The sequence below is a fragment of the Biomphalaria glabrata genome, chromosome 16 (assembly GCF_947242115.1).
Source record: "Biomphalaria glabrata chromosome 16, xgBioGlab47.1, whole genome shotgun sequence".
In the NCBI taxonomy this organism is placed as follows: Eukaryota; Metazoa; Mollusca; class Gastropoda; family Planorbidae; genus Biomphalaria; species Biomphalaria glabrata.
In genome coordinates, this window is record NC_074726.1 from 27,445,768 (window position 1) to 27,470,836 (window position 25,069).

Here is a 25,069-nt window from a genome sequence, read left to right on the forward strand (position 1 = left end):
TCTTGTGTCTCATAAAAATATCAATATGTCTTTCACATCTCCTAGACAAGATCAGGGCCCGTAATAAGGTAACCAATGACGGAAAAAAATATTTTAATACTTTAGAAAAAAAAACAAAGCTTACATTAAATGTAATTGTATCAATTATTTTGACTCCATTATGTAATTAACTTGTAATAGATCTAGACGATTTCAGAGAAAGTTTCCGCGCTGACAATTTAAAAAAAAATGGATTAGAACTAGAAGGCTCAAGCCTCGATGATAGAAAGCCGACTTGCTAGTCACTGAGCTAGACAAATACATATGAAAATTGAAGGATTAATAGATATGTATTGTGGGTTTCAATTTTTTAGGCCACGACCTAATTCTCTACACAAGGCGTATCTCCCCTTACCTAGCAATGCCTTTATATAGAAAATAATTAATAAATTATGACTACTTGATAAGTTGCTTGGTTAATTGATTCATGTGTTGTTAGCGACAATAAAATAATTGTGCAAAGTTTCAGCTTGATCCGTGAATAGGAAGTGGGTATAACATTTGTTTCAGACAGAGTGAGTTCTCATGAGCTTTGTAGTGATTAAAATATTATCTTTTCAAGTTAGTACTTATACAATGAATAAATCGGTTGTATCGTTCGTTTCTAACATAATAATAGAAGTTTTTATTATCCATAAGGAAGTTTGTTTTACAATTTGAGGATTACACAAAACCAAAACATTACAACTTGAATAGGTAAGAGTGGAGACATTAAAATATTTATAAATAAACTAATCAGTTTGTAAAGCCCAAAGTCGTTAGATTTCAAAATTACATTGCAAAATGATTCAAATCCTGAAATATCTTGAAATGATATTTAATTATCATTGTAAATAGATATTAAATATTTAGAAGCATTATTGCATTATATAAAATAGGCCATGTATGAATAAAATTAACATTACTTTCCAAAAAAAACAACACATCAGTTAATTTAATGCATTTCAGCTGATTTGTCTCTCAACAGTACAGCTGACTCCCCCAGTGAGTTATATTACTAGTAAGTCTGCCTCTACTTTTTCATGTATCAATAAAAGTTTATCAAATTTTTGGCGTTCATTATCTAGACTTATCTATGATTTATGACACAGAGCCTCCAAAGAGATATCTCATGTTACTCGCATCTAGAATTCCAAGAGATATCTCATGTTACACGTATCTAGAATTCCAAGAGATATCTCATGTTACACGTATCTAGAATTCCAAGAGATATCTCATGTTACACGTATCTAGAATTCCAAGAGATATCTCATGTTACATGTATCTCGCATTCAAAGATATCTCATTACCAAGAAGTATCTATGATTTATGACACTGACACAAACGAATATTCACATTTGACTAGAGTAACACCTTTAGTAAAATCACTAAACTTAGAAAGCCTTCAGGATAGAAGACGCAAAAGTAAAGTAGCAATTATACATAAAACACTGAGCCATAATTTTCAAATACAAAAAAAACAAAATTTAATTCAATACTCAGAAAGACACAAAGATAAAAGGTACATTTGTCGTCCCATATGCTAGGACAAATTTGTACAAATGCTCCTTCTTTCCTAGTGCTATTAGAGCATGGAATGGGTTGCCTGAGCTAGCAAGGAAAACCAGTGACTTGGCAGAATGACTAGATGCATGACGCGTAGGACGTAATCATCTTCTTTTTTGAAGTAACGTCTGTATTATATAAGAAGAAGAAGAAGAAGAGGCTCCCAAGAGATATCTCATGTTACTTGTATCTAGCATTCCAATAGATATCTCATGTTACTTGTATCTAGCATTCCAATAGATATCTCATGTTACATGTATCTAGCATTCCAATAGATATCTCTTTTATCTAGCATTCCAAGATATATCTCGTGTATCTAGTATTCAAAGAATATCAGATGTATCAGAACTCTCTTGTCATAGTGATATCAGAAATCTACTTTCTGCAATATTTTTGTGTGTAAAATCTGATCTCAAATAATTTTTGAATAACAACTCTAATTTCACAGTTGTCGATTAAGTTAAAAAAAAATACCATGATTTTTGTGTGTGTCAGGGGCGTAGTTAGGTATTTTCAATCATTTGGGGGCCCTGCATGCTGCATAATATTTAATATTTAATGCAAAAACACTAATCAGCCACCCCCCCCCTCAAGTGGGGGCCGGGGTGATTTTCAAATTCTCCCCACCCCATCCCCCACCCTAGCTACGCCTCTGGTGTGTGTGTGTGTGTGTTGTGGTGGTGTTGTTGTTGACACTTTTTATGTTTTTGACATTGTTTTCTTTTGTGTTGTCATCAGGGCCGGATTTCAGAGAGGGTAGACGGGGCTACAGCCCCGAGATCTCCACAAGAAAGGGGCTTCCACGAAAGTGATAAAAAATATATCCGCATATCGTTGAGTCAGAAACTTTACTTTTTTCTAACTTTTTTTAAAAGCATTTTTACAGCTGGCAAAAATGTTATTAGGAAGTGTACGCGTGTGGCATGCTCGGAATAAGCCAATACATTTCCATTTTTGCGACAGTGCGTCTACAAAGTGTCTTATCCTCCACAAACTCAAACCAATATGCCTATTAAATATATTTTAAAAGGAAAGTGAGATTAAATGTACAAGTACTATATTTTCATTCTTCTAAAATACAATATGCTTTTTAGATATAGGAGGCGTGGTGGCTGAGCGGTAAAGCGTTTGGCTTCTGAACTAAGGGTTCTGGGTTCGAATCCTGGTGAAGGCTGGAATTTTTATTTCGGGATCCTTGGGCGCCTCTGAGTCCACCCAGCTCTAATGGGTACCTGACATGTAAAGGCGGTCGGTCGTTGTGCTGGCCACATGACACCCTCGTTAACCATAGGCCACAGAATGAGATGACCTTTACAAGGTCTAAAGGGGAAACTTCACTTTTTTTTTTAGATATAAGTATTTTCATTCATAAGTGGAAAAAGCCTGCCTCCACCTGCTTAAATCCGGCCCTGGTTGTCATTGTTGTGGACGTTGATTAATGTTGACTCTGTTATTGGCAGCAAGGAGATCCTCCATGACTCTGGCAGCATCGAAGAAAGCGGCGACGTCCTTTGGCCTCTGCTTCTGTGCAACCTGTTCGCCTTCCTGGTCATCTTCCTGGTGCTGTTGAAGGGCATTGAGACTCTTGGCAAGGTTTGGGACTTTAAGATACAGTTAGAGATTGTTTGTTGTTGAAGGGCATTGAGACTCTTGGCAAGGTTTGGGACTTTACGATACAGTTAGAGAGTGTTTGTTGTTGTAGGGCATTGAGACTCTTGGCAAGGTTTGGGACTTTACAATACAGTTAGAGAGTGTTTGTTGTTGAAGGGCATTGAGACTCTTGGCAAGGTTTGGGACTTTACGATACAGTTAGAGATTGTTTGTTGTTGAAGGGCATTGAGACTCTTGGCAAGGTTTGGAACTTAGAGATTGATTGTTGTTGATGTGTTTGTAGTGAATGTGTGATTGTTCATTGTTGGTGTGCTTGTAGTGAATGTGTATTTGTTTATTGTCGGTGTGCTTGTAGTTAATGTTAGATTGTTCATTGTTGGTGTGCTTGTAGTGAATATTAGATTGTTCATTGTTGGTGTGCTTATAGTGAATGTGTATTTGTTCATTGTTGATGTGCTTGTAGTGAATGTGTGATTGTTCATTGTTGATGTGCTTGTAGTGAATGTGTGATTGTTCATTGTTGATGTGCTTGTAGTGATTGTGTGATTGTTCATTGTTGATGTGCTTGTAGTGAATGTGTGATTGTTCATTGTTGATGTGCTTGTAGTGAATGTGTGATTGTTCATTGTTGATGTGCTTGTAGTGAATGTGTGATTGTTCATTGTTGATGTGCTTGTAGTGAATGTGTGATTGTTCATTGTTGATGTGCTTGTAGTGAATGTGTGATTGTTCATTGTTGATGTGCTTGTAGTGATTGTGTGATTGTTCATTGTTGATGTGCTTGTAGTGAATGTGTGATTGTTCATTGTTGATGTGCTTGTAGTGAATGTGTGATTGTTCATTGTTGATGTGCTTGTAGTGAATGTGTGATTGTTCATTGTTGATGTGCTTGTAGTGATTGTGTGATTGTTCATTGTTGATGTGCTTGTAGTGAATGTGTGATTGTTCATTGTTGATGTGCTTGTAGTGAATGTGTGATTGTTCATTGTTGATGTGCTTGTAGTGAATGTGTGATTGTTCATTGTTGATGTGCTTGTAGTGAATGTGTGATTGTTCATTGTTGATGTGCTTGTAGTGAATGTGTGATTGTTCATTGTTGATGTGCTTTTAGTGAATGTGTGATTGTTCATTGTTGTGATTGTAGTGAATGTGTGATTGTTCATTGTTGGTGTGCTTGTAGTGAATGTGTGATTGTTCATTGTTGATGTGCTTGTAGTGAATGTGTGATTGTTCATTGTTGATGTGCTTGTAGTGATTGTGTGATTGTTCATTGTTGATGTGCTTGTAGTGAATGTGTGATTGTTCATTGTTGGTGTGCTTGTAGTGAATGTGTGATTGTTCATTGTTGATGTGCTTGTAGTGAATGTGTGATTGTTCATTGTTGATGTGCTTGTAGTGATTGTGTGATTGTTCATTGTTGATGTGCTTGTATTGAATGTGTGATTGTTCATTGTTGATGTGCTTGTAGTGAATGTGTGATTGTTCATTGTTGATGTGCTTGTAGTGAATGTGTGATTGTTCATTGTTGATGTGCTTGTAGTGAATGTGTGATTGTTCATTGTTGATGTGCTTTTAGTGAATGTGTGATTGTTCATTGTTGATGTGATTGTAGTGAATGTGTGATTGTTCATTGTTGATGTGCTTGTAGTGAATGTGTGATTGTTCATTGTTGATGTGCTTGTAGTGAATGTGTGATTGTTCATTGTTGTTGTGTTTGTAGTGAAAATACATCGCATAAAATCCCATCACAAACAAAACGTATTGGTGAGAGACACTGCTTACAGGCAGCTGACTAGGACGTCTTACTACGTTACGTACAATGTTCTATTCGTTAGAATCCAGCCCTGAATGTCAATACACTCACACTCCTTGACGGCGCTCTTAAGGATGTCTTTGTAACGCTTGTATCGACCTCCGCTCTGGGCTGACGTCTTGATTGTCCAGGGTTTTAACCCTGGAGACCGCCATCCTGCCTGAGATTTGGACTAGAATGTAATACTCTTCAACCCTGATCAAACTTCCGAAACATTTAAAACAAGCAATTAAAAAAAAAATCAAATATTAGCGGAACAAAAATCTGTTTAAAAAAAAAAACAGACATGAAAAAATGTAGGTCAGGTCAGATGTTTTAGTAGTTCGTTGTTTTACACTAGATCTAGGTCTAACTATATAAATCAATGTCATACCACATTGAGATAACAAGTTAAAACCGAATTTCTATGTCACGTTACACAATGATTTCTAGTGACAATAAATTATCTCAAGTCCTCTTATTTATAAGCTAATTTTACCTGTTGTTTTTTTTAAATCTAGAAATAGGTTAGAGGTAGGGCGAAGGTGGAAAGATGGTGGCCAGGTTTTTAGTAAAAGTTCTCCTATCTAGAGAAAACGAATTCTACAGGAATTAGATCACGGGAACATTGGTTGTTAAATAGAAAATTTACAAACTCGACCAGCTAGTCAATTTTAATTTACTAAAACGTAACTTATTTAATTTCAACAATACAATACTTTCCTCTCTCTCTTTCTCTCTCGCTCCCCTTTTTTTTAAAAAAATTATCTTACCTTATCTTATAGATTACAGACGTTATTTACAAAAGAAGATTATTTCGTCCTAAGCATTTCATGTGTCAATCTAGTCATGCATGCTAATCATGCTAAGTCGTCGGTTTTCCTGGCTGATTCACGCAACTCTTTCCATTCTTTAGTGGCACTAGGGAAGAAAGAGGATTTGTACGAATTCCTTCTAAAATATCTTTTTTTTATCTCTTACTTTCTCTCTCTCTCTCTCTCTCTTGTTGTCTCTACATCTTTTGTTCATTTTAACTCTTTTTTTCTCCCCCTTTCTCTCCTGCACACTCTCTATCTTTTTGTTTCTCTTACTAAGTCTCTCTATCTTTGTGTTCAGATCTCTTTCTCTCACTTTCTCTTTATCTTTGTCTATCTTTTTTTTCCATCTATTTGTTTCCCTCCTTCTCTCTCTCTCTCTCTCTCGTTCCCACTTTACATAAAACTAAGATCATCTAAACACAATCGCACTGTCACACGTATGTTATCTTTCACTTTTTCTTTCTTTCTCTATCTCTTTTTCTCTTTCTTTTTATCTCTGTTCCTCTGTTTTTCTTCCTCGTTCTATCTCTTCTCTGTGTTTCTCTCTTTTATTTCTCTTTCTTTCTTCCTTTCTTTTCCTTATGTCTCCCTCTCTTTATGTCTCCCTCTCTTTTTCTTTCTTTTCTTTATGTCTCCCTCTCTTTCTCTTCCTTTTCTTTATGTCTCCCTCTCTTTTTCTTTCTTTTCTTTATGTCTCCCTCTCTTTCTCTTTCTTTTCTTTATGTCTCCCTCTCTTTCTCTTTCTTTTCTTTACGTCTCCATCTCTTTCTCTTTCTTTTCTTTATGTCTTCCTCTCTTTCTCTTCCTTTTCTTTATGTCTCCCTCTCTTTCTCTTTCTTTTCTTTATGTCTCCCTCTCTTTTTCTTTCTTTTCTTTATGTCTCCCTCTCTTTTTTTCTTTCTTTTCTTTATGTCTCCCTCTCTTTCTCTTTCTTTTCTTTATGTCTCCCTCTCTTTTTCTTTCTTTTCTTTATGTCTCCCTCTCTTTCTCTTTCTTTTCTCTATGTCTCCTTCTCTTTTTCTTTCTTTTCTTTATGTCTCCTCTCTTTTTCTTTCTTTTCTTTATGTCTCCTTCTCTTTTTCTTTCTTTTCTTTATGTCTCCCTCTCTTTCTCTTTCTTTTCTCTATGTCTCCTTCTCTTTTTCTTTCTTTTCTTTATGTCTCCTCTCTTTTTCTTTCTTTTCTTTATGTCTCCTTCTCTTTTTCTTTCTTTTCTTTATGTCTCCCTCTCTTTTTCTTTCTTTTCTTTATGTCTTCCTCTCTTTCTCCTTCTTTTCTTTATGTCTCCCTCTCTTTTTCTTTCTTTTCTTTATGTCTTCCTCTCTTTCTCCTTCTTTTCTTTATGTCTCCCTCTCTTTCTCTTTCTTTTCTTTATGTCTCCCTCTCTTTCTCTTCCTTTTCTTTATGTCTTCCTCACTTTCCCTTTTTTTTTCTTATTTCGCTCTCTTTCTCACTTTCTTTCTTTCCTCAACTCCCACCTTACATACTAAGATGTTCTAAACACACACACACATTTTTTTTTCGTCAACTAAAAACTTTCCTCTTTCTGTGACTATTGCACCTACCCATCCCCTGTACATCGCCCCCCGCCCCTATGCCAGATCCACTCAGTGACATGACAGAAAGAGTAAAATAGATAGGTAATTAACCAAACCAGCAGTATATATTGTCAAGTATGAGGAGCAAACTCCGTAGCAGTATATAATGTCAAGCATAGGGCGCTAACTCCCTAGCCCCCCCTTGAAAGCCATAAACACGTCTGTCTGTAGTGTTGAAACCTAGCGTGGGGCGGGTGCGGTTAGGAAGTGACAGTCTCATCCCGAACAACTGTCTTAATTATGACCTGGCAGTGTCTCCTGTGTCTCTCCGCCGTGTCCCCCTTCTCAGTCAACGATTTAAGTCCTTCGATTGTCAACAGTGGTTCTTCAATTAGTTTTATCTATGACACCCACTGCCACTTTGGTCGTCTGCAATCAGTTCAGATGGTTTCTTTTTAGACTAAAAATCAGGAGTCGTGTCTTTCATGAATAAGAAAGCAAAAAAGAAACGAACCAAATATGTCACACAAAATTAGTGTAAAGCTACTTCTTCGAGGCTACATCTCCTTCTCGCTCCCCCTCTCCCCTTCTAATTTCATCTTACCTGGACATCAACATCTCCATACCTCCACGTTTTTTTTTTCGATTCTTACTTTCACATTTTCGTCATTGCGAAAAAAAAAATAAAAAAAAAAATAAAAAAATTTGAATAATTTATTTTGATAACCTTTCATAGCATTAATTGGTTTATGTCTCCCTCTCTTTTTCTTTCTTTTCTTTATGTCTCCCTCTCTTTCTCTTCCTTTTCTTTATGTCTCCCTCTCTTTCTCTTCCTTTTCTTTATGTCTCCCTCTCTTTCTTTTCCTTTTCTTTATGTTCAAAATGTGTACCTCATAGACAGAATAAAATGATATAAGCTTTTTTTAAAAAAAAAAAAAGTTATACTATCTACACCAGCGGTTCTCAACCTTTTATGCTCGGCGACCCCTTTTTACAATCCCCCACTCTGCCGCCACCCACACAAACACACATACAGCAAAAGAAGAATAGACAATAACCATCCATATTTTCGATGGTCTTAGGCGACCCCTGGCAAATCGTCAATCGACCCCCAAGGGTCGCGAACCACAGGTTGAGAACCCCTGATTTACACCGCTATACTATCAGAGTATCTAATGTTTTTAATGTTTAATTTATTTAATTCCCAAAAGGTTCTGTGTTGGTTGCATTTCAGTTGCATATTGTCTTGTCCCTTGTAGTCCAAAAGTCTCATTTTCGGCCCACGTATCGTTCTAATGTCTTAACTCTTTCTCTCCTAACTGACGATGCCAACGTTGATTCCACCAAAATGTGGTAAATAATTACGGAGAGAAAGAGTTAAATGTTTCCTTTCTTCTACTCCCGAAAGGTTGTCTACTTCACTGCCACTTTCCCCTACGTCCTGCTGACTATCCTGCTGATCAGATGCGCCATGCTGGATGGAGCGTATGATGGGGTCTTGTACTACTTGACCCCCAAATGGGATCGTTTATCAGACGCTACAGTAAGTTTTTCTTTTGCAAGTTAGCCAGTAATAAATTTTAGTAATTTTTAAAAATCTTCTCTCTATATAATTCTCTTCTGATCATTAGATCACTCTCTTATTTCTGCGGATAGTCACGCCAAGAAAAAAAAAACAAGAGGGGGGGGGGTAGAATCCACAAAATAGCAGGGCCGGACCGTTGTAACCAAGAAAGATCACTCTTTTTTTTATTTCTACCTCATGTAAAAAAGAGGACGTGGGGAACAAGTAATCTACTCTGTAGTAGCAATCGAGGTCCTGGTAAATCGACAGGAGGGCGCGGGAAATATGTTTTAAGTTATAAAGTGGTCTAAATTAATAATTAAGCTCGAGTCCTATGAAAGTGCGGGGCCCACTGTGGTCGCATAGGTTGCAGTGGCCTAAGGCCGGCTCTGCAAAATTGCGGCGTATGCTACGCCGCCGGTCGACTAGTTATACTATAATAAGCCTTTTTTTTTATACTACCATGTAAGCACTTTAGACTATATAGTACAAAATTTATATTAAAAATTTTATTATACTACATTTCAATTGTTTGTATTTAGTATATTACAAGTTACGTTAACCCTTAAAACGCGTGTGGTAGTCTAGCCTCTCAACATCATAATTGAAATTCCCTTTTGTATGCACTCATTGTAAAACAGCTCAGCACTTTAAGGGTTAATCTTATACACAACACAAGCAAGGTCAACAAAGAAATTGACCTGGTCTAAAATATGTTTCATATATTTATGAACAATGAAAATGGTGCCGAAAAAAATTGTATTATATAATAATCCGTTCATTTTATACTTGGTATCTATTACTTTGCCTAAATATATATTGAACAAAGGGCTATAGAGAAACATGCTGATATTTGTATGATACTTGGAAGGGAGAGAAAGAGAGAAACATAAATATCACAAATAAATGCCTAAACTCTAAGTGTATAATGAAGAAGAGGGCGCTATGGTTATGTGGTTAAGCGATTGGCTTCAGAACCTGGGTCCTGGGTTCAAGTCTCAGTGAAGACTGGGATTTTTAGGGGGGCCCTTGAATCCACTCAACTCTTATGGGTATCTAACTTTAGTTATGGAAAGTAAAGGCGGTTAGTTGTTGTGATGACTTGAGCATCATCAGCCTAATAGATCACATGGTCTTAAATGGAACTTAACTTTTTTACATTGGACAAAGGGCTATAGAGAAACACTAACGTATGATACTTGCGAAGAGAGAAAGAAGGAGAGAGAGAGAGAGAGAGAGAGAGAGAGAAATAGTATTGTCTACAATAGTCTAGTTCTTGTCTATAAAGACTTGTAAGATAAAGATATTTTTCATTTATATGGAATACATTGTTTTAATCACATCATTTAGCGACATCAACTTACCCAGGGTGGAATCTTTGTACATGGAAATTTAATTATGCTTATTTTCCTTCTATCGTAAGCCATTCATGGATTACTTCATGTTTTTAATTTACCGAATTTGCAGGCGTGGAGTGATGCTGCTGTCCAGATTTTTTTCTCTTTGAGCTGTTGTATGGGTGGCCTGGTTGCCATGTCAAGTTATAATAAATTTAACAACAACATTATAAGGTGAGTCCGTGATTTTGAGTTCGCCTATAAAGTGATGCAACTCATAAACTGTTACTTTTAAATAATGGAATACAGTCTGTTCAGGGCCGGCCTTAGATAATTGGAGGCCCTACGCGAAGTGAATTTGGTGGCCCCTAATGTAATAGATAAATAAGTAATAAACATCGAAAAAAACAAAAATTTGCAACTTATGTAAAATTTAGTGTACTACAACAATAACATTGGACACAAGTCTCGTCATTTCTTCTCTAAAAGAATGTTATGGGTCCTGTGCTAGGCGGCTGCCTAGTTTGCCTAGGCCGAAGCCCGCTTTCATTGATGTCAATCTTTTAAATTTGAAAATGTCTTTATATAGCCCGAGCTGAGAAAATTATAGTAGCGCTGTATAAATGTTGCTGTCGGTCGTTGACTTGTAGCCCCAAACTAATGGCAGACAACTAAACCACTGTAGATGATTACATTTTAACTTATAGATCCTTGAAATAACTTTAACAAGCTTCTTATGGGGGAAAAACAACTAAATATAACTTTTATTACAATATATAATCAAATTCAACTTGAGATGAAATTTAAAAAACAACAACTTATATTTGAAACAAATCCAACTCACTATAAAAGCACGTCCTAACACTCTGTCATCCGAGAGTCGTCTCTCGTACTTAACACAGCTTACGACAGCGCCGCTTTTTTTGCATCATTCTACAAGACTAACATTAAATGAATGATCTCTCTCTCTCTCTCTCTCTCTCTCTCTCTACGATGAAAATTGAAAATCCCTTTCACATAGGAAACACAATCCATAACAATCTGCTAAAAGTAACTATATAAGTGATAAAAGTAACTATATAAGTGATAAAAGTAACTATATAAGTGATAAAAGTAACTATATAAGTGATAAAAGTAACTATATAAGTGATAAAAGTAACTATATAAGTGATAAAAGTAACTATATAAGTGATAAAAGTAACTATATAAGTGATAAAAGTAACTATATAGTTGATAAAAGTAACTATACAAGTGATAAAAGCAACTATATAATTGATAAAAGTAACTATATAAGTGATAAAAGTAACTATATAAGTGATAAAAGTAACTATATAAGTGATAAAAGTAACTATATAAATGATAGGAGCAAAGAACACGGTAGCAGCAAGGAATATGGTATTCACGAAATATTTGGTAGCAACAAAGAACGTGGTAGCAGCTAATAGCATGATGGCACCAATAAACATGGTAGCAGAAAAGAACATAACGGCAAGTCGGCAACTATGACCACAGTAGCAGCTAAGAACGTGGTAGCGGCAAAGATCATTGTAGCATCAAAGAACATTGTAGCATCAAAGAACATTGTAGCATCAAAAAACATTGTAGCATCAAAAAACATTGTAGCATCAAAGAACATTGTAGCATCAAAGAACATTGTAGCATCAAAGAACATTGTAGCATCAAAAAACATTGTAGCATCAAAAAACATTGTAGCATCAAAGAACATTGTAGCATCAAAGAATATTGTAGCATCAAAGAACATTGTAGCATCAAAAAACATTGTAGCATCAAAAAACATTGTAGCATCAAAGAACATTGTAGCATCAAAGAACATTGTAGCATCAAAGAACATTGTAGCATCAAAGAACATTGTCGCTGGCTTCTACACAAAAACCAACAACTCGCCTATAGAAGTAAGAACAAACATGACATAATGGCATGTAACAAACTTAGATCTAAATGTATATACCTAGTGTTGAACTTTACTGTAACTTGTAACCAAAACATCGTCACAGAGATGACAACAAACTTAGATCTAGCTGTAAATACCTAGTGTTTAGATTTACTGCAACTTGTACCCTGTTCGTCTTTACAGAGATGCCTTCGTGGTACCCATAGTGAACTGTATGACAAGTTTCTATGCCGGGTTCGTGGTGTTCTCAACGCTGGGCTACATGGCGAAAATCAAAGGAGTGCCCATTGAAAAAGTCACAGCTGGAGGTGAGTTCCCTTTTGCAAGAAGGGTTGAATAAGTTTAGAATGTTTCATTCGGCCCAAGTCTATTGCATTTATAAAACTTTGATTATTGTCAATGTAATAGTGTTTGTTTCGAATGTTCCACCAGATTTAGAGGTTATTATATCCTAGCCCCAACCCCCCTCCCCACCCCCACAAGACGGTGGAGCATGGCAGCGGGCAGGGATCGAACCAAGACGTCACAGAAGAACTGAACACAGACTTGCGACGGCGCAACCTGTGGGCAGTTTAGAAGACGAACTACAGATTTGTGACGTGGCAACGAGCTATTGGTCTCCACTGCCCACTGGTTTCGACGTTGCAGATCAGTGTTCATGCCTTCTCTGACGATTGGTCTACATTGAACCCGGGTGCCACTGTAATGATCAGACTATAACTGGGATTATTTTTGTATGATGTGGCTGGTTCCCAGCGGTATGACATACTGCTCTGTGACCTGGCAACGAGCTATTAGTCTCCACTGCCCTCTGGTTGTGACGTTGCAAGTCAGTGTTCAGGCCGTCATTTACTATTGGTCTCGGTTTGATCAATACAGAATGTTCACACCTTAAAATTTGAATTCGATTTTCCTCAACATCTGGGAAGGGGAGTGGGTCTAGAAGGCCAGGCTTGAGAATTCTCTGAGGGCTAACATGGACACATGGTTTAAATAAAAACCTATATGTGTGCAGAAGATTGCGAATGAAGATTACAGTGGACGGTTCTCATGTACAACGACCTTTTTTTTACTGTATATATATATATATTATATGTAAGCATAGTAAGCTCTTATCTTCAATTGTATTGCTACAGGTCCAGGTCTGGCGTTCATAGTCTACCCAGAGGCTATTGGCAGTATGCCTGTCTCCACATTATGGGCCATTCTGTTTTTTTTCATGTTATGCATTCTTGGTTTCAGTACACAGGTAAATGAACTTTATACTTTATACGCTTGTAGACTGAACGATTCTGGAGTTGTTTCAAAAGTAGAAACTTTAGGTGGAAAAACTAGTTCCAAATTCGAACTTCCAAAGCGAATAAAAAACAAAATATCTAAAGAAAAGACAATTTCAGAAAACCTAAACTCAAACTTCAAAGTAAAATTTAAACTGAAACTTAATATTGATAAAAAAAGAACTAGTAATATGCAAATCAAAGCTATAAATAAATCTGAAGTTGAACAACTTTTGTCCAGAACAATTGATCCATATTTTACATTTCATTTCCTTTTATGTTAACCATGGAACTATACTAATGGAACACCAGCTTCGAGATTTTATGATCAGAGTGCCGTCGCGCATCTTTTTTCGCGCACCATACCAATTTGAAAAATCGATGAGGATGCCAAAGAAGAAATTTACTCCGAGAGCCACTTGGATTGACCTTCGTTGAGAGTAAAACTTCCCCACACTATATTTTATTGGATCTGTAAAAACTTTATCCATTTTCTGACTATCTGATAAAATAGATACAATTTCCCTGAATAATGGATCGTCACAAAAGATTTTTTTTTAAGGCCACTTCGTTAAAATAGGTGTTTCCAGTACTTCCTCATTTGGGTATTTTACACAAAATCTGGAATTTTTTTTATGTACATGTCATTTTTATCATCTGTCCCGCGCAACCAAACCATCCACTTTTCCCGGTCACCAATGTTCTTAACAAGATATCAAGTGAGAGAGGCTGGTCCATTATTTGCGTAGTCCAGCCAGCTTTTTTTTTTTGACAACCTTTTTTCGTTCTCTCTCATGAAGGATATGTTTGAAAATTAGTCTTACAAAATACAATTCCAAACCAACTCATGCAGTTATCGTCTTTTCACAGTATTGAGGAGTCATCCTTTTTGCTAGCCAGAGTGTTAATTGGCAAAAGTGAAAAATTCATTTTGTTTAATTTTTTTAAAGTAAATATTCATAACTATATCTTTTATATAATAATATATTTTTAAAATAATAATCTTTTATATAGACATGCTTTAATAGATCTAATAAATGATTAACTCGGACCTACCAATATGGGTATATAAATACTTAAATCTGGGTATTTAAAATTTCGAATGCGAATTTTTTAAAAACCGAAACTTATATTGATCTAGATCTCTTGTATAATATCTAGAATAATATAGATCTACAACACCTAGACTAAAGTTAAAGACTAAGGTCTAGATTTATTTAACGTTTTAAAAAAAAATCAATAGATCTAATGTAGACAGTCATGAGATCCACTCTATTTTATCTAGATCTAGACCATACATGAGATCAATAATTGTCAATATGAATATTTATTATAGAATAGATCGAGTCTAGATCTATTATCATCTATCGATCATCTAGTCAAATCTAGTCTGTATAGCTATACTTACTTACTATTATACACTTTTACAGTATATGAGTATACTCATACGAGTCATACTGGCTATACTATAGTATAGACACTATAGTTAGTATAGTTAATACTTTTTAATAGTAGATCTATAATCTATCAATTCTATCTAAATCTAGACTTCACTTTCACATCACATTCACACGATTATTGATACAGCTGAGACAGTGAATGAAACGAATGCAGTGGTTATACTGATTATACTTAAAGTGACGATACTACTTATAGATCTACCAGTTGATAAACATCATCATCATAGATAATAATCTACATCTATAATCATAGTGCCCTTTATTTAGTCAATATAGTCAAGTCAAGATAGTGGAATGTAAACTCGAAGGTTTAATACAATACGGTATGAGTCTATGAGTTAGTATAAGATCTAATTATTTTGTTTCTTTGTATATGACAGTATGTCAATGTCTCAATTAAAATAATTAATATCATCAGCCATATCATTTTAAATATTTAAAAAGTAGACATAGATTTTTATTATATTATAAATAGATAGATTAGATCTACATATAATTTTACAAACTTTAGAAATGATTGATTTTATTTTTTATTGATAAGCCTTCTAGACTAGATTGTCTAGATCTAGCATCTCTAGCTAGACTCTAACATGTAGATTGTAGATCTTTGAATTGGATCGATATTCACCTTCCTAAATTGTCTCTAAAGTATGTAGCTGATTTGAGAGGCCCAACGAGGCAAGACGAGTCTATTAGTACTATGTCTCTTGATCTATCTAGTAGGCCTACTAAACTAGTGCATTAGCCATAGTGTAGTCAAATCTTGACAACTAGTCTTCTAGATCTAAGCTTCTAGAATAATTAGATCTAGATCCAGTTTAGATTTAGAATATAAAAGTTTTTACTACCTTAAAATACTAAATCTACTGATCTAAATTCTAGATATATAGATCCAGTTCAGACTAGGATATAAAAATATTCCACTAGCTAAAATTCTAAATCTACTGATCTATACTTAATATGTTAGATATTATATGACATCTACAAAAATTATTATTAAGATATAATTATAGATTCTAGACTAGTTATATATGTACATAAAATATATAAATAAAAGATAAAATTTATGCAGGCCTAGGTCCCATAAATTTATAACTGATCCAGATCTATCAGTAAAAGTTACCTTCGATTGGCAGTTTTACCCAATCTAATCTATACAAGACAATTTATAATCCATGCCTTGCCTACACCCCATATATATTAAATAATAGTTTCCATTCCATGCCATACCCAGACCCATGAGTTCATGAAATAATAAATGATGTGGTGTCAAGTTGGATCTATCCCCTGAATTTCAGTACTTTAATATAAAACTCACATATCTAGTTAATTATTTGCTATGACACTCTGATAAACTTGAACTTGTGTGATACATATATGTTTCTTATCAGATTTAATTAATGAAGTTTTGGTGCATTTTAACCAGTAATAAGGCTACAAAAGTAGCATCAGGTGTATTCTAACCATTGGTATTTTTCCTGGCAACATTTCTATTCTAGTCTGTGATAAATTATAAATAAAAAAAAATGTTTGTAATGTTTCAGTTATTAACAAGTAGAACCATGGCAACCAGTTCTGATGATGTACCAGAATGGCTCAAGGATCATACTTATACTATTTCTACTCTCTGGGCATCCATTCAATATTTAATGTAAGTACTACTATACAATTTTTATTTTAGTTATCTAATAGATGTTTTATGAATTGTGTGATTTTCATGGTCAAGCAACATCCAAATATCTGGGATGGAATTTAACATTTTTCTCTAGTTTTTTTTTTAAATTTATAACACTCTTAAGCACATTCATCTTTCATGAATGCCTAATATACCTTGGCTGTTGTGCAGGCCATTCCTTTACAATAAACTGTTTGATGAAATTAGGCAAAATTGTCTGATAATTTGTATGTTTGATACAACAACGTTTTCAATTTAATAATATTATTTGTTAATTTTAATGTTTTCAAAAGAAATTAACCAATATGCCTAATTGTATAATTACAGTTATGTTTGGAAATGCAAGAAAAAGGCATGCATTCCTGAAAAGTCAATGATTGGTTGCACCTCTTAAAGGTAAGGTACTGCAATTTTTCCCATGTACTTTTCTTATAAGCTGAAGTACTTGTATTTTTGAAAAACTAGTTTTCCATGAAAATGTAAATCATAATATATGTTATAGTTGCTTTTAGATTAGTTCAATGTGCATCAAATTAACTGAACATCTGCCTTCACCTATAGTAATAATTCATAACTATTAAGGTCAGGGCCATGTCTACACATTAACGCAGTAGCTCCTTTTAGGTACAGACTATTTTTAGAATGGCAAAATTATATAACTATAATTAATAACATATATACGTTTAGCATGGTCAACACATATGTCACACATATTTTTTTATTTTTTTTTTAAATCCTTTTATTTATTTTTATAACTAGATAACTTTCTGTTATGAGAAAAGATGAGATTCTTGGACTCCTGCATAGCACCACCAGAAAGGAAAATCCCATCATGTTGCAAAATAAAAGTCTTGGACCAATTTTAATTTAAGATATATATATTATACTGTAAGAGTATACATATTTATGTATATCCTGTCATTCAGCCAACAGGTTTGGATTTAGTATATCTTTAAATCTGTTTGATATTGTACTTGAAAACTATTAATCTGAGCCCCATTAAAACAAGAGGGAGTGCAGTAGATGAGTGGTAAGGGAAATTTTACTTTTTTAAAATTAAAATAAGAATCTAACAAAAGTTAACATATAAAATATGGTGCATTCTCCTTAAAACTAAAACCTGGTGCAAAGGTTTAAAATGTTGGCAAAAAAAAAGCAACATCAATTAAATATTCTTATTCCCTTTGCAAAACTTACTGAGAAGAACATGCATGTTGTTCCCTCATAAGTTTCTTGACAGAGGAAATCTTGTTTATATTAGATTTGAATTAAGCAAATTAAGAAAAAAATTATAATCATTATTTCAAATGGTTTTATCTAAACCTTATGAATTATTTTTCAGTTATAAGTATATTGAAATGAATGGATAATCATGAAATCGTTAAATAATTGCTGCTATCATTCCATTGACTAAAGAAGCATAATTTTTTTTAAAATTAATTTCAAAATGATTTTTTTCAAGCAGAGTTCACATAGATCTTGAGTGAATTTTTTTTTTTGACTAATGCTTCAATTTTATTGTATCATTAGTTTTTTATTTTTATTACCCAGAATATTTTAAAAATGAGTACACTATTTTCATGTAATAATGTAACTTGGTATTCACACATCAAAATACGCTATAATCTTTAGGCCATATAGATTTGTATAAATATAAATTAACTTGCTAAAATACATTGTAAATGTATATTGTTTGGATAAGAATAAAGTTTTTCTGTAGACAATTATTGTTCAAGATTTGTTGATGCTCCTGCTTAATAAATTATATATACAGGTCATTAGTTTTAACACACTACTGACACAAGAAAAACTGGTCGCCCCCACTTCCATTACATAGATGTAATAAAACGTGACCTCAAATCAGTGAACATCAATACTGACAATTGGGAAGACATAGCTTTAGACCGCAACAGATGGAGAGACAGTGACCAAGAAAGCTATGGACAGTGAAAGTACATAGGTCTCAGCTCAGGAAGAAAAACGTACAGTCCGAAAAACGGCCAGCTCCTCTACCACCGAAGCAAAAGTCACCTTAACCTGTGCTATCTGTGGACGGGAGTGTCTCCAAAATAGGGCTCCACAGCCACATGAGCAAGTGTGCTCTGAGATGAAACCTTAGTCTTTCTACGACTGAAGGAGGCCAATGATGACGATACAGGTCATTAGTTTTAACACGTCTGATAATAAATGACAGTACAAGTTATTGAATGAAAATTTGTCATTATTTCAGGTGCTTTAGGCCTACATCAATGTGAGGTACCAGTACTTTGATTGTGTCATATAACAATTTAAAGCAACATTTTGAAATGAATAGTGTGTAGAATTGACAGTAAATACATTTAAGTGATGGGCTGTGATCTGCATGAATTGAGAGCTAATCATGTATTGAATTTGTGTTTTTGATCTTTACTTCAAGTAAATGTTAATGAACAATTAATTTTTAATGAATAAATAATTTATTTAAAAATAAATACAAAGAAACCATAAACATCTACTTTATTTTAATAATTTTTTTTCATCAGAACAGAATTTCCAACTTTGCATTCTTAAAATAAAATATAATTTATTTAGAGTAGAGTCAGAACACAAAATCATAGTTTTGAAATTAAAGGGTAACTCCGATGGTTTTGACAATTTTTGATATAATATGTGTTTTGATTTATAGATAATGAATATATTATTCTTTTTTTTTTATTTGCAAGAATAACTTAGTAATTGATGTTTTTGTGACATAATTTTTCTGCGCATCCAAAACAGTCAGATTTTCACTGAATTTCTGTGTGACGTCACGACGGTGCACTCAAATCCTATTGATACTCATTGATAGGGAGGCGAAAAAGAAATTATCTTTGATAAAAAAAAAAATTTCGTTATTACATCATTAAAATACTTTAAAAGAAATTTCTAATGGTGTATTAATTATGACTGTATGTTTGACCGTAAGAAAATTATGATTTTTTTGTGCTGTTTCGACCTAACATTGGTTGACATGGAAAAAGTGATGAGAGAGCTTGACGCTGGCTCAGCCGGCGAGACACACCCCCAAGGTCAAAAGTTAAAAAGTTGGAATTGAGTTTCGTAGACGATAGATCTACTTATTAAATAAGAAATTTAATAGTAGATCTAGTATTCGTAGTAAATTTCTAGCTCACAAATCTGATTTCATTTATATTTATGAACTTCAGTTGTTTAAAATGTCTCAGTAGTATCATTAATTGAATTCTTTGGCCTGGAAATCCAATGTATTGTTGGTACTGCACCTGGTATTAACTTCAATTTTTTTTTTAAATCCCATTTCCACAGCAGTGAAGTTGCTGAAACAGCTTCTCTCAAAATGGTTTGAGCATAAACAGGAATTAGCTAATGCCTTTGTAAAATATTTGCTCTTCAGGCGAATAAATTTTCCCCATTTTCCCTTTAAAACTTCATCTCTTGGAAACAAATGAAAAGAGACACTAATTTCTGTATCAGCATACTTGCTGATTTTATCTTTGTGATTGGAACTACTGCAACAAGCTGAAGAACAATATTTAATTTTCTTCAAGTAGAAATAGAGGTTTATAAACAATGACCGATTATAAATCAACGTGGAGACTAGATCTAGCCGTGAAGCGTAACAATAAATGCGATCCGATAGGTCTAGATCTAGACTAGAGAGTTTATCGGTTATATAGGTCTAGATCTATATTTAGCCAGCACCTTCGTGACGTCACGTTTTTAAAAACTAAAAACATCTCGCAGAATCCCGTTTTTTTGGGGGCGTGGAGAATTTTCTGTCTAATTTATTAAATATAAAATTTTCCGAGCATTTAAATAAAAAATGATATAATGTTTACTATTACAACTTTTTACGCAGAATTTAAATATGTCAATAACTAAAATTTGAAAAACTATCGGAGTTTCCCTTTAAGTAAATTAAGTTTTAGAAGCTGTGATCTCTTATAAACATTTGTATATAGACTACACACAATTTAATTATTATTTTTCATCAAATTGCAGGAACTAGTACATGTACTTATGCATATTTGACAATAAAAAACCTTAGTCAATGAAATAGTAATACTAGTAAATGAGATAAAAGTAAACTAAATATCATCAATGCTATTGAAGCCACACTTGTTTCTTTTTATCTTGTTTGGTGGACTGCAATTAAAGTTGCTATTAATTTTACTGATTGTCTTAGCTGAAATGCCAGTGTCGTCTCTTTGAATCCTAAGCTTATTTTCTTGGTTAATGGAAGTCCAGATGTTTGGAGTTTCATTTTAAACACCTATATATTCCGAAATGGCCTTCCGATAGGCAAAACCTATTTGCCTAACATGTCATATGCACATAAAGAGGTACCACAGAAATGCTTTAAAGACAAGCTAAGGCGCCAACTTGCTTTAACTGACATAGAATAAGAGAGCACCTGGTTGCATACAGCTTCAGAATGAGACAGCTGGAGGTCACTTACAAAGGTGTGGTATACACCAATAAAAATTAATTGCCGAGGGTAGACGGCAAAAAGAAAAAAACAACTGATTCTACCACAGGTGGACAATGGTTATGCCTGTGCTCAGTGTGGCATAATATGTAGGTCACAGCTGGGGCTGAGTAGCCACTGGAAACATAGCATTCCTCATAAGTCTTCGGAATCAAAGACAAGCCTATCATTTTTGTAGAATAGTTTGTAGCTTCTGTAAATGCATGAAATGCCGTCACAAATGACACAAGTCCTCTGTGAGTTTGATGGATTATAAACATCTTACTTCTTTGCCTTATATTAAATGGTCCTTCTGTCTGTTCCACTAGGTACTTGCGTTTATCTAAATATCATTGATATATCGTAACATGTCATCAAAATAAAAACTAGAATCTCTGCAACTGGTTTACAAGTCAGAAGTCATCAATAACACTTGCCATTTAAAAACAACAACAATTTAGATTACTGATTAGTCAAATTAGTGACTGATTATTTGATTCATTTAGGCCTTTAGGCCTATAATTTTTTTTATGTGAATATATAATGATCCTTTACACTTTGTGACTTTACTAGTAGATCTATACTTTGGAGTAGACTTGTTTGTTGAACTAAAGTCGGAAGTACACATTGAATTTTACTGTGATCTAGTAATCATCTAGTCAAATGTAGTGATCTAGATGTAGAGTCTAGTAGTAGAGAGAGTAGGCCTATCTGTCATATCGTGATCAGTAGGTGGCTGAAGTTTTATAAATCTATTCCATGACAAAAACCCTGGCTAGATTTAGATCTACTGGTCTAGACATCTAGATCTAACTAGAATTAAACTAGAAAACTGAATTAGAGAAGTAGCTTTCTGGATCTAGAACTAGAATCTATATATTACTAATATTAGATCTAGTTGCGTCAAACGCTTAATTTTTGGTTGTTGTTTTTAATAAATGCACATAAAATACATTGTATTTTGGCAATAAAAATACCCAGTTGGTAGTCAAGTAATTCTAATAATTAATTAATGAATGACTCTATCAGTATTTGTTTTAGATCTATCAGATTCATATGACTTATTATTTATACTTATTTTATATCATTCGTCCAAGAAAATTTAGCTCTAGATCTATTTCATTTTAGATTAGGCTATAGTTGTTTTTTTTTTTTTTTTTTTTTTTTTTTTTTTGTCATTTTATTTAGGCTACAATATTATCAAGATTAACTTTTTCTTTGTATCGCACGAGACGTGTATGCCTATAGCCTAGTCCTTTCGATAATAAAAAAAAAAACGATTAGAAATGCGTAGCTTGGAGTGTCAAAACTGTATTAGGCCTCCTATTTTTATTTCGTGCAATTTAGTATATCGTAACAAATACGCATTTAGCGGAACGGTAGACAGGTCTTCATCCAGATTTAGTGTAAATAAACCAAACACAGAAACACTGAAAGATTGTATTTTCGGAATTTAGATTCTATTTTTTGGAAAATAAGTGGCATTTTATAGGGTGATCGAAAAAAATAACTTTTGTGACGATCTCTTATTCAGGGAAATTGTATCTATTTTATCAGATAGTCAGAAAATGGATAAAGTTTTTACAGATCTAATAAAATATAGTGTGGGGAAGTTTTACTCTCAATGAAGGTCAATCCAAGTGGCTCTCGGAGTAAATTTCTTCTTTGGCATCCTCATCGATTTTTCAAATTGGTATGGTGCGCGAAAAAAGATGCGCGACGGCACTTCGACTCTCTTTGTCTTTGTAAAAAACTCGAAGCTGGTGTTCCATTAGTATAGTTCCATGTGTTAACTATCTCTTTTAAATGTTTCTTTTGATTTTTAAAAATAATAATCTTAAATAAATTGCTTTTATTTCCATTAACAGCAATTTTCATATTAATTTTTATTTACAAAATAAAAAAAATACATTCAGTTTATCAAATAACCCATCTCATTTTACCCACACACAAGATATAATAAACACCTATTTAGTTGAGTGACCAATGCCCCCGATGTGTGTATTACAGTTCTCCGCCGCTGAGACCATCATGACGTCTATCATTGACGAGTTCCCCAAGTTTTTCAACACCAGAAAGAGGCAGACGATCTTTCGAATCGCCGTCTGCATGATGGGGTTCATTCTGGGTATCCCTATGGTGACGCAAGGCGGCTCGCATCTCTTGAATCTCGTGGACGAGGCGGTGCTGGGGTTTCCCTTGCTGCTGATTGGCTTGTTTGAATACATCGTCATCATTTATTTATATGGTAAGCATTGATTGGCTGGTTTGAATATATCGTCATCATTAATTTGTATTGTAAGCAGCGATTGGCTAGTTTGAATATATGGTCATCATTCATTTATATGGTAAGCATTGATTGGCTGGTTTGAATATATCTTCATCCTTCATGTATTTATTTTATACATTTAAAAACGTCTTTTGAATCCCATATTAGTTTCAATAAGTTTTTTTTTGTCAGTATGATAAATATAGGCTACATAAGCAAATGGTTTATAGAAGATTGTTTGCTTTATAGCCCAGCAATATGTCTCAAATGTAGGCCTATGTCCCGCGGCTTTGTGAGAGTTCCCATGTGTTATGGAGTGTGTATGTTTTTATGGTGACGGTAGGAAGAAGTAACGTCTGTATTATATAAGAAGATAAGATAAGATTGGTTGTTAATGATGCAGAATAGGTGAAATGTCGTCTTTTGGTCTTAGTTAGGACATATGAATCCAGAACGTGAGGCTGAAAGGTTGTTTTATTGTAGTGAGTTAGAAAAAATATTATTACTAAAGTCTAGTATATTTATTTTATCTCGTATTAACTTGTCTGTATTATATAAAAAGTTATATTTAGTATTGTTTACAAAGAGGTTACTTAAGTTATCTCAAGTTTTATTAGTTAAGTTATAATTCGCCTACAGCGGTTTAGTTGTCTACCAGAAGTTTGGTGCTACAAGTCAACGGCCGTCAACAGCACCGGCAGTCTCTTTCGGAAGTCCTTAGTTGCCAGCTGTTCTCACCTAGGCCCTAGGCCAGGGGTTCTCAACCTGTGGGTCGCGACCCCCTTGGGGGTCGATTGACCATTTGCCTGGGGTCGCCTAAGACCATCGAAACTATGGATTGTTATTATCTATTCTTCTATTACTGTAGGTGTGTTTTGGGGGGGGTCGTGGCAGAGTGGGGGATTGTAAAAAGGGGTCGCCGAACTTAAAAGGTTGAGAACCGCTTCCCTAGGCCAACGAGGGTGAGCTGACACTTGTGTTGGACTTTCAAGCGTTTTCTTTGGCGCCTCTGTAAAGCAATCTTTTTTAAGCTTGCCATAATTGGTCTCTTTTTTTTTTGCATACCTTTTTCCCTAGTACGGGATTGTGTAACTATCAAACATTATGTTGTACATTGTAAATGAATGTTAAATGGTGTAAGGTTGCAGAATGCGAATGTCTTGTAATGCTGGGTTCTTGCCTCCTGAAGTACTCTTGACACGTGACAAGACAAATACTATAAAATTCAGCAGACAAATATAAAGTTTATTTTACTACAATAATAATAATACTGCACTCCTTGTTAGTGCTACAAGTCAAGAAATAATAAACAATCCTATCCGCATAACAGCGGTATCAAAAAATATATCCAATGCGTTGAAGTCTCTAGATTACAAATCACGTCCGCATTTCAGTGGGTAACACTGTGCAGAAATATAGATTAACTAATACATGTCTCAAATGGACCACTGGCAACAACTGCCCACAAGTTACTTTCAAACTGAAATTACTACAGACTTTCTAAGTCGCCACTGTCCATCCTGAACCAAAAATATACTAGACTGCCTCCTACAGATGATAACACTTTACTTGACCACCCGGTCCAAAGTATACCAATTGAATTAACTTACTGACTTGACTTGACTGAACTCAAAGTCAACTTTATTCATTCTACTTCCTGTTTTCTACATCAGGAATTCCACGTTTCTTTTAAACTCTTAACATGACGTGAATATTAAATCATGCAATGTCAACTGAGACTGTGACATACATCTACAGTAATCTACAC

General features: G+C 34.3%; 1 protein-coding gene and 1 long non-coding RNA gene across 6 annotated transcripts in view; both read left to right on the forward strand.

Moving 5' to 3' along the window:
- LOC106072519 (sodium- and chloride-dependent glycine transporter 2-like) overlaps nucleotides 1–25,069 on the forward strand; it is a 50,438-nt gene that overhangs the window by 17,691 nt on the left and 7,678 nt on the right. For all 3 annotated transcript variants that reach the window (XM_056013878.1, XM_056013877.1, XM_056013879.1), the window contains 7 exons: nucleotides 988–1,039; nucleotides 3,045–3,177; nucleotides 8,751–8,885; nucleotides 10,374–10,477; nucleotides 12,339–12,463; nucleotides 13,292–13,404; nucleotides 23,043–23,280. In XM_056013878.1, coding sequence (XP_055869853.1) covers nucleotides 988–1,039; nucleotides 3,045–3,177; nucleotides 8,751–8,885; nucleotides 10,374–10,477; nucleotides 12,339–12,463; nucleotides 13,292–13,404; nucleotides 23,043–23,280 — 900 coding nt within the window. The remainder of the gene's footprint in view (nucleotides 1–987; nucleotides 1,040–3,044; nucleotides 3,178–8,750; nucleotides 8,886–10,373; nucleotides 10,478–12,338; nucleotides 12,464–13,291; nucleotides 13,405–23,042; nucleotides 23,281–25,069) is intronic.
- On the forward strand, nucleotides 13,719–19,017 carry LOC129923358 (uncharacterized). Of its 3 annotated transcripts, XR_008775319.1 has the most exons (5): nucleotides 13,719–14,637; nucleotides 14,980–15,215; nucleotides 16,437–16,543; nucleotides 16,895–16,963; nucleotides 17,327–18,032. It is a non-coding gene; the product is annotated as an uncharacterized LOC129923358 (long non-coding RNA). The 3 variants fall into 3 exon arrangements; XR_008775320.1 differs by lacking the exon at nucleotides 13,719–14,637 and having other exon boundaries at nucleotides 14,820–15,215; nucleotides 16,895–16,968; nucleotides 17,327–19,017; XR_008775318.1 differs by lacking the exon at nucleotides 13,719–14,637 and having other exon boundaries at nucleotides 14,821–15,215; nucleotides 17,327–19,017.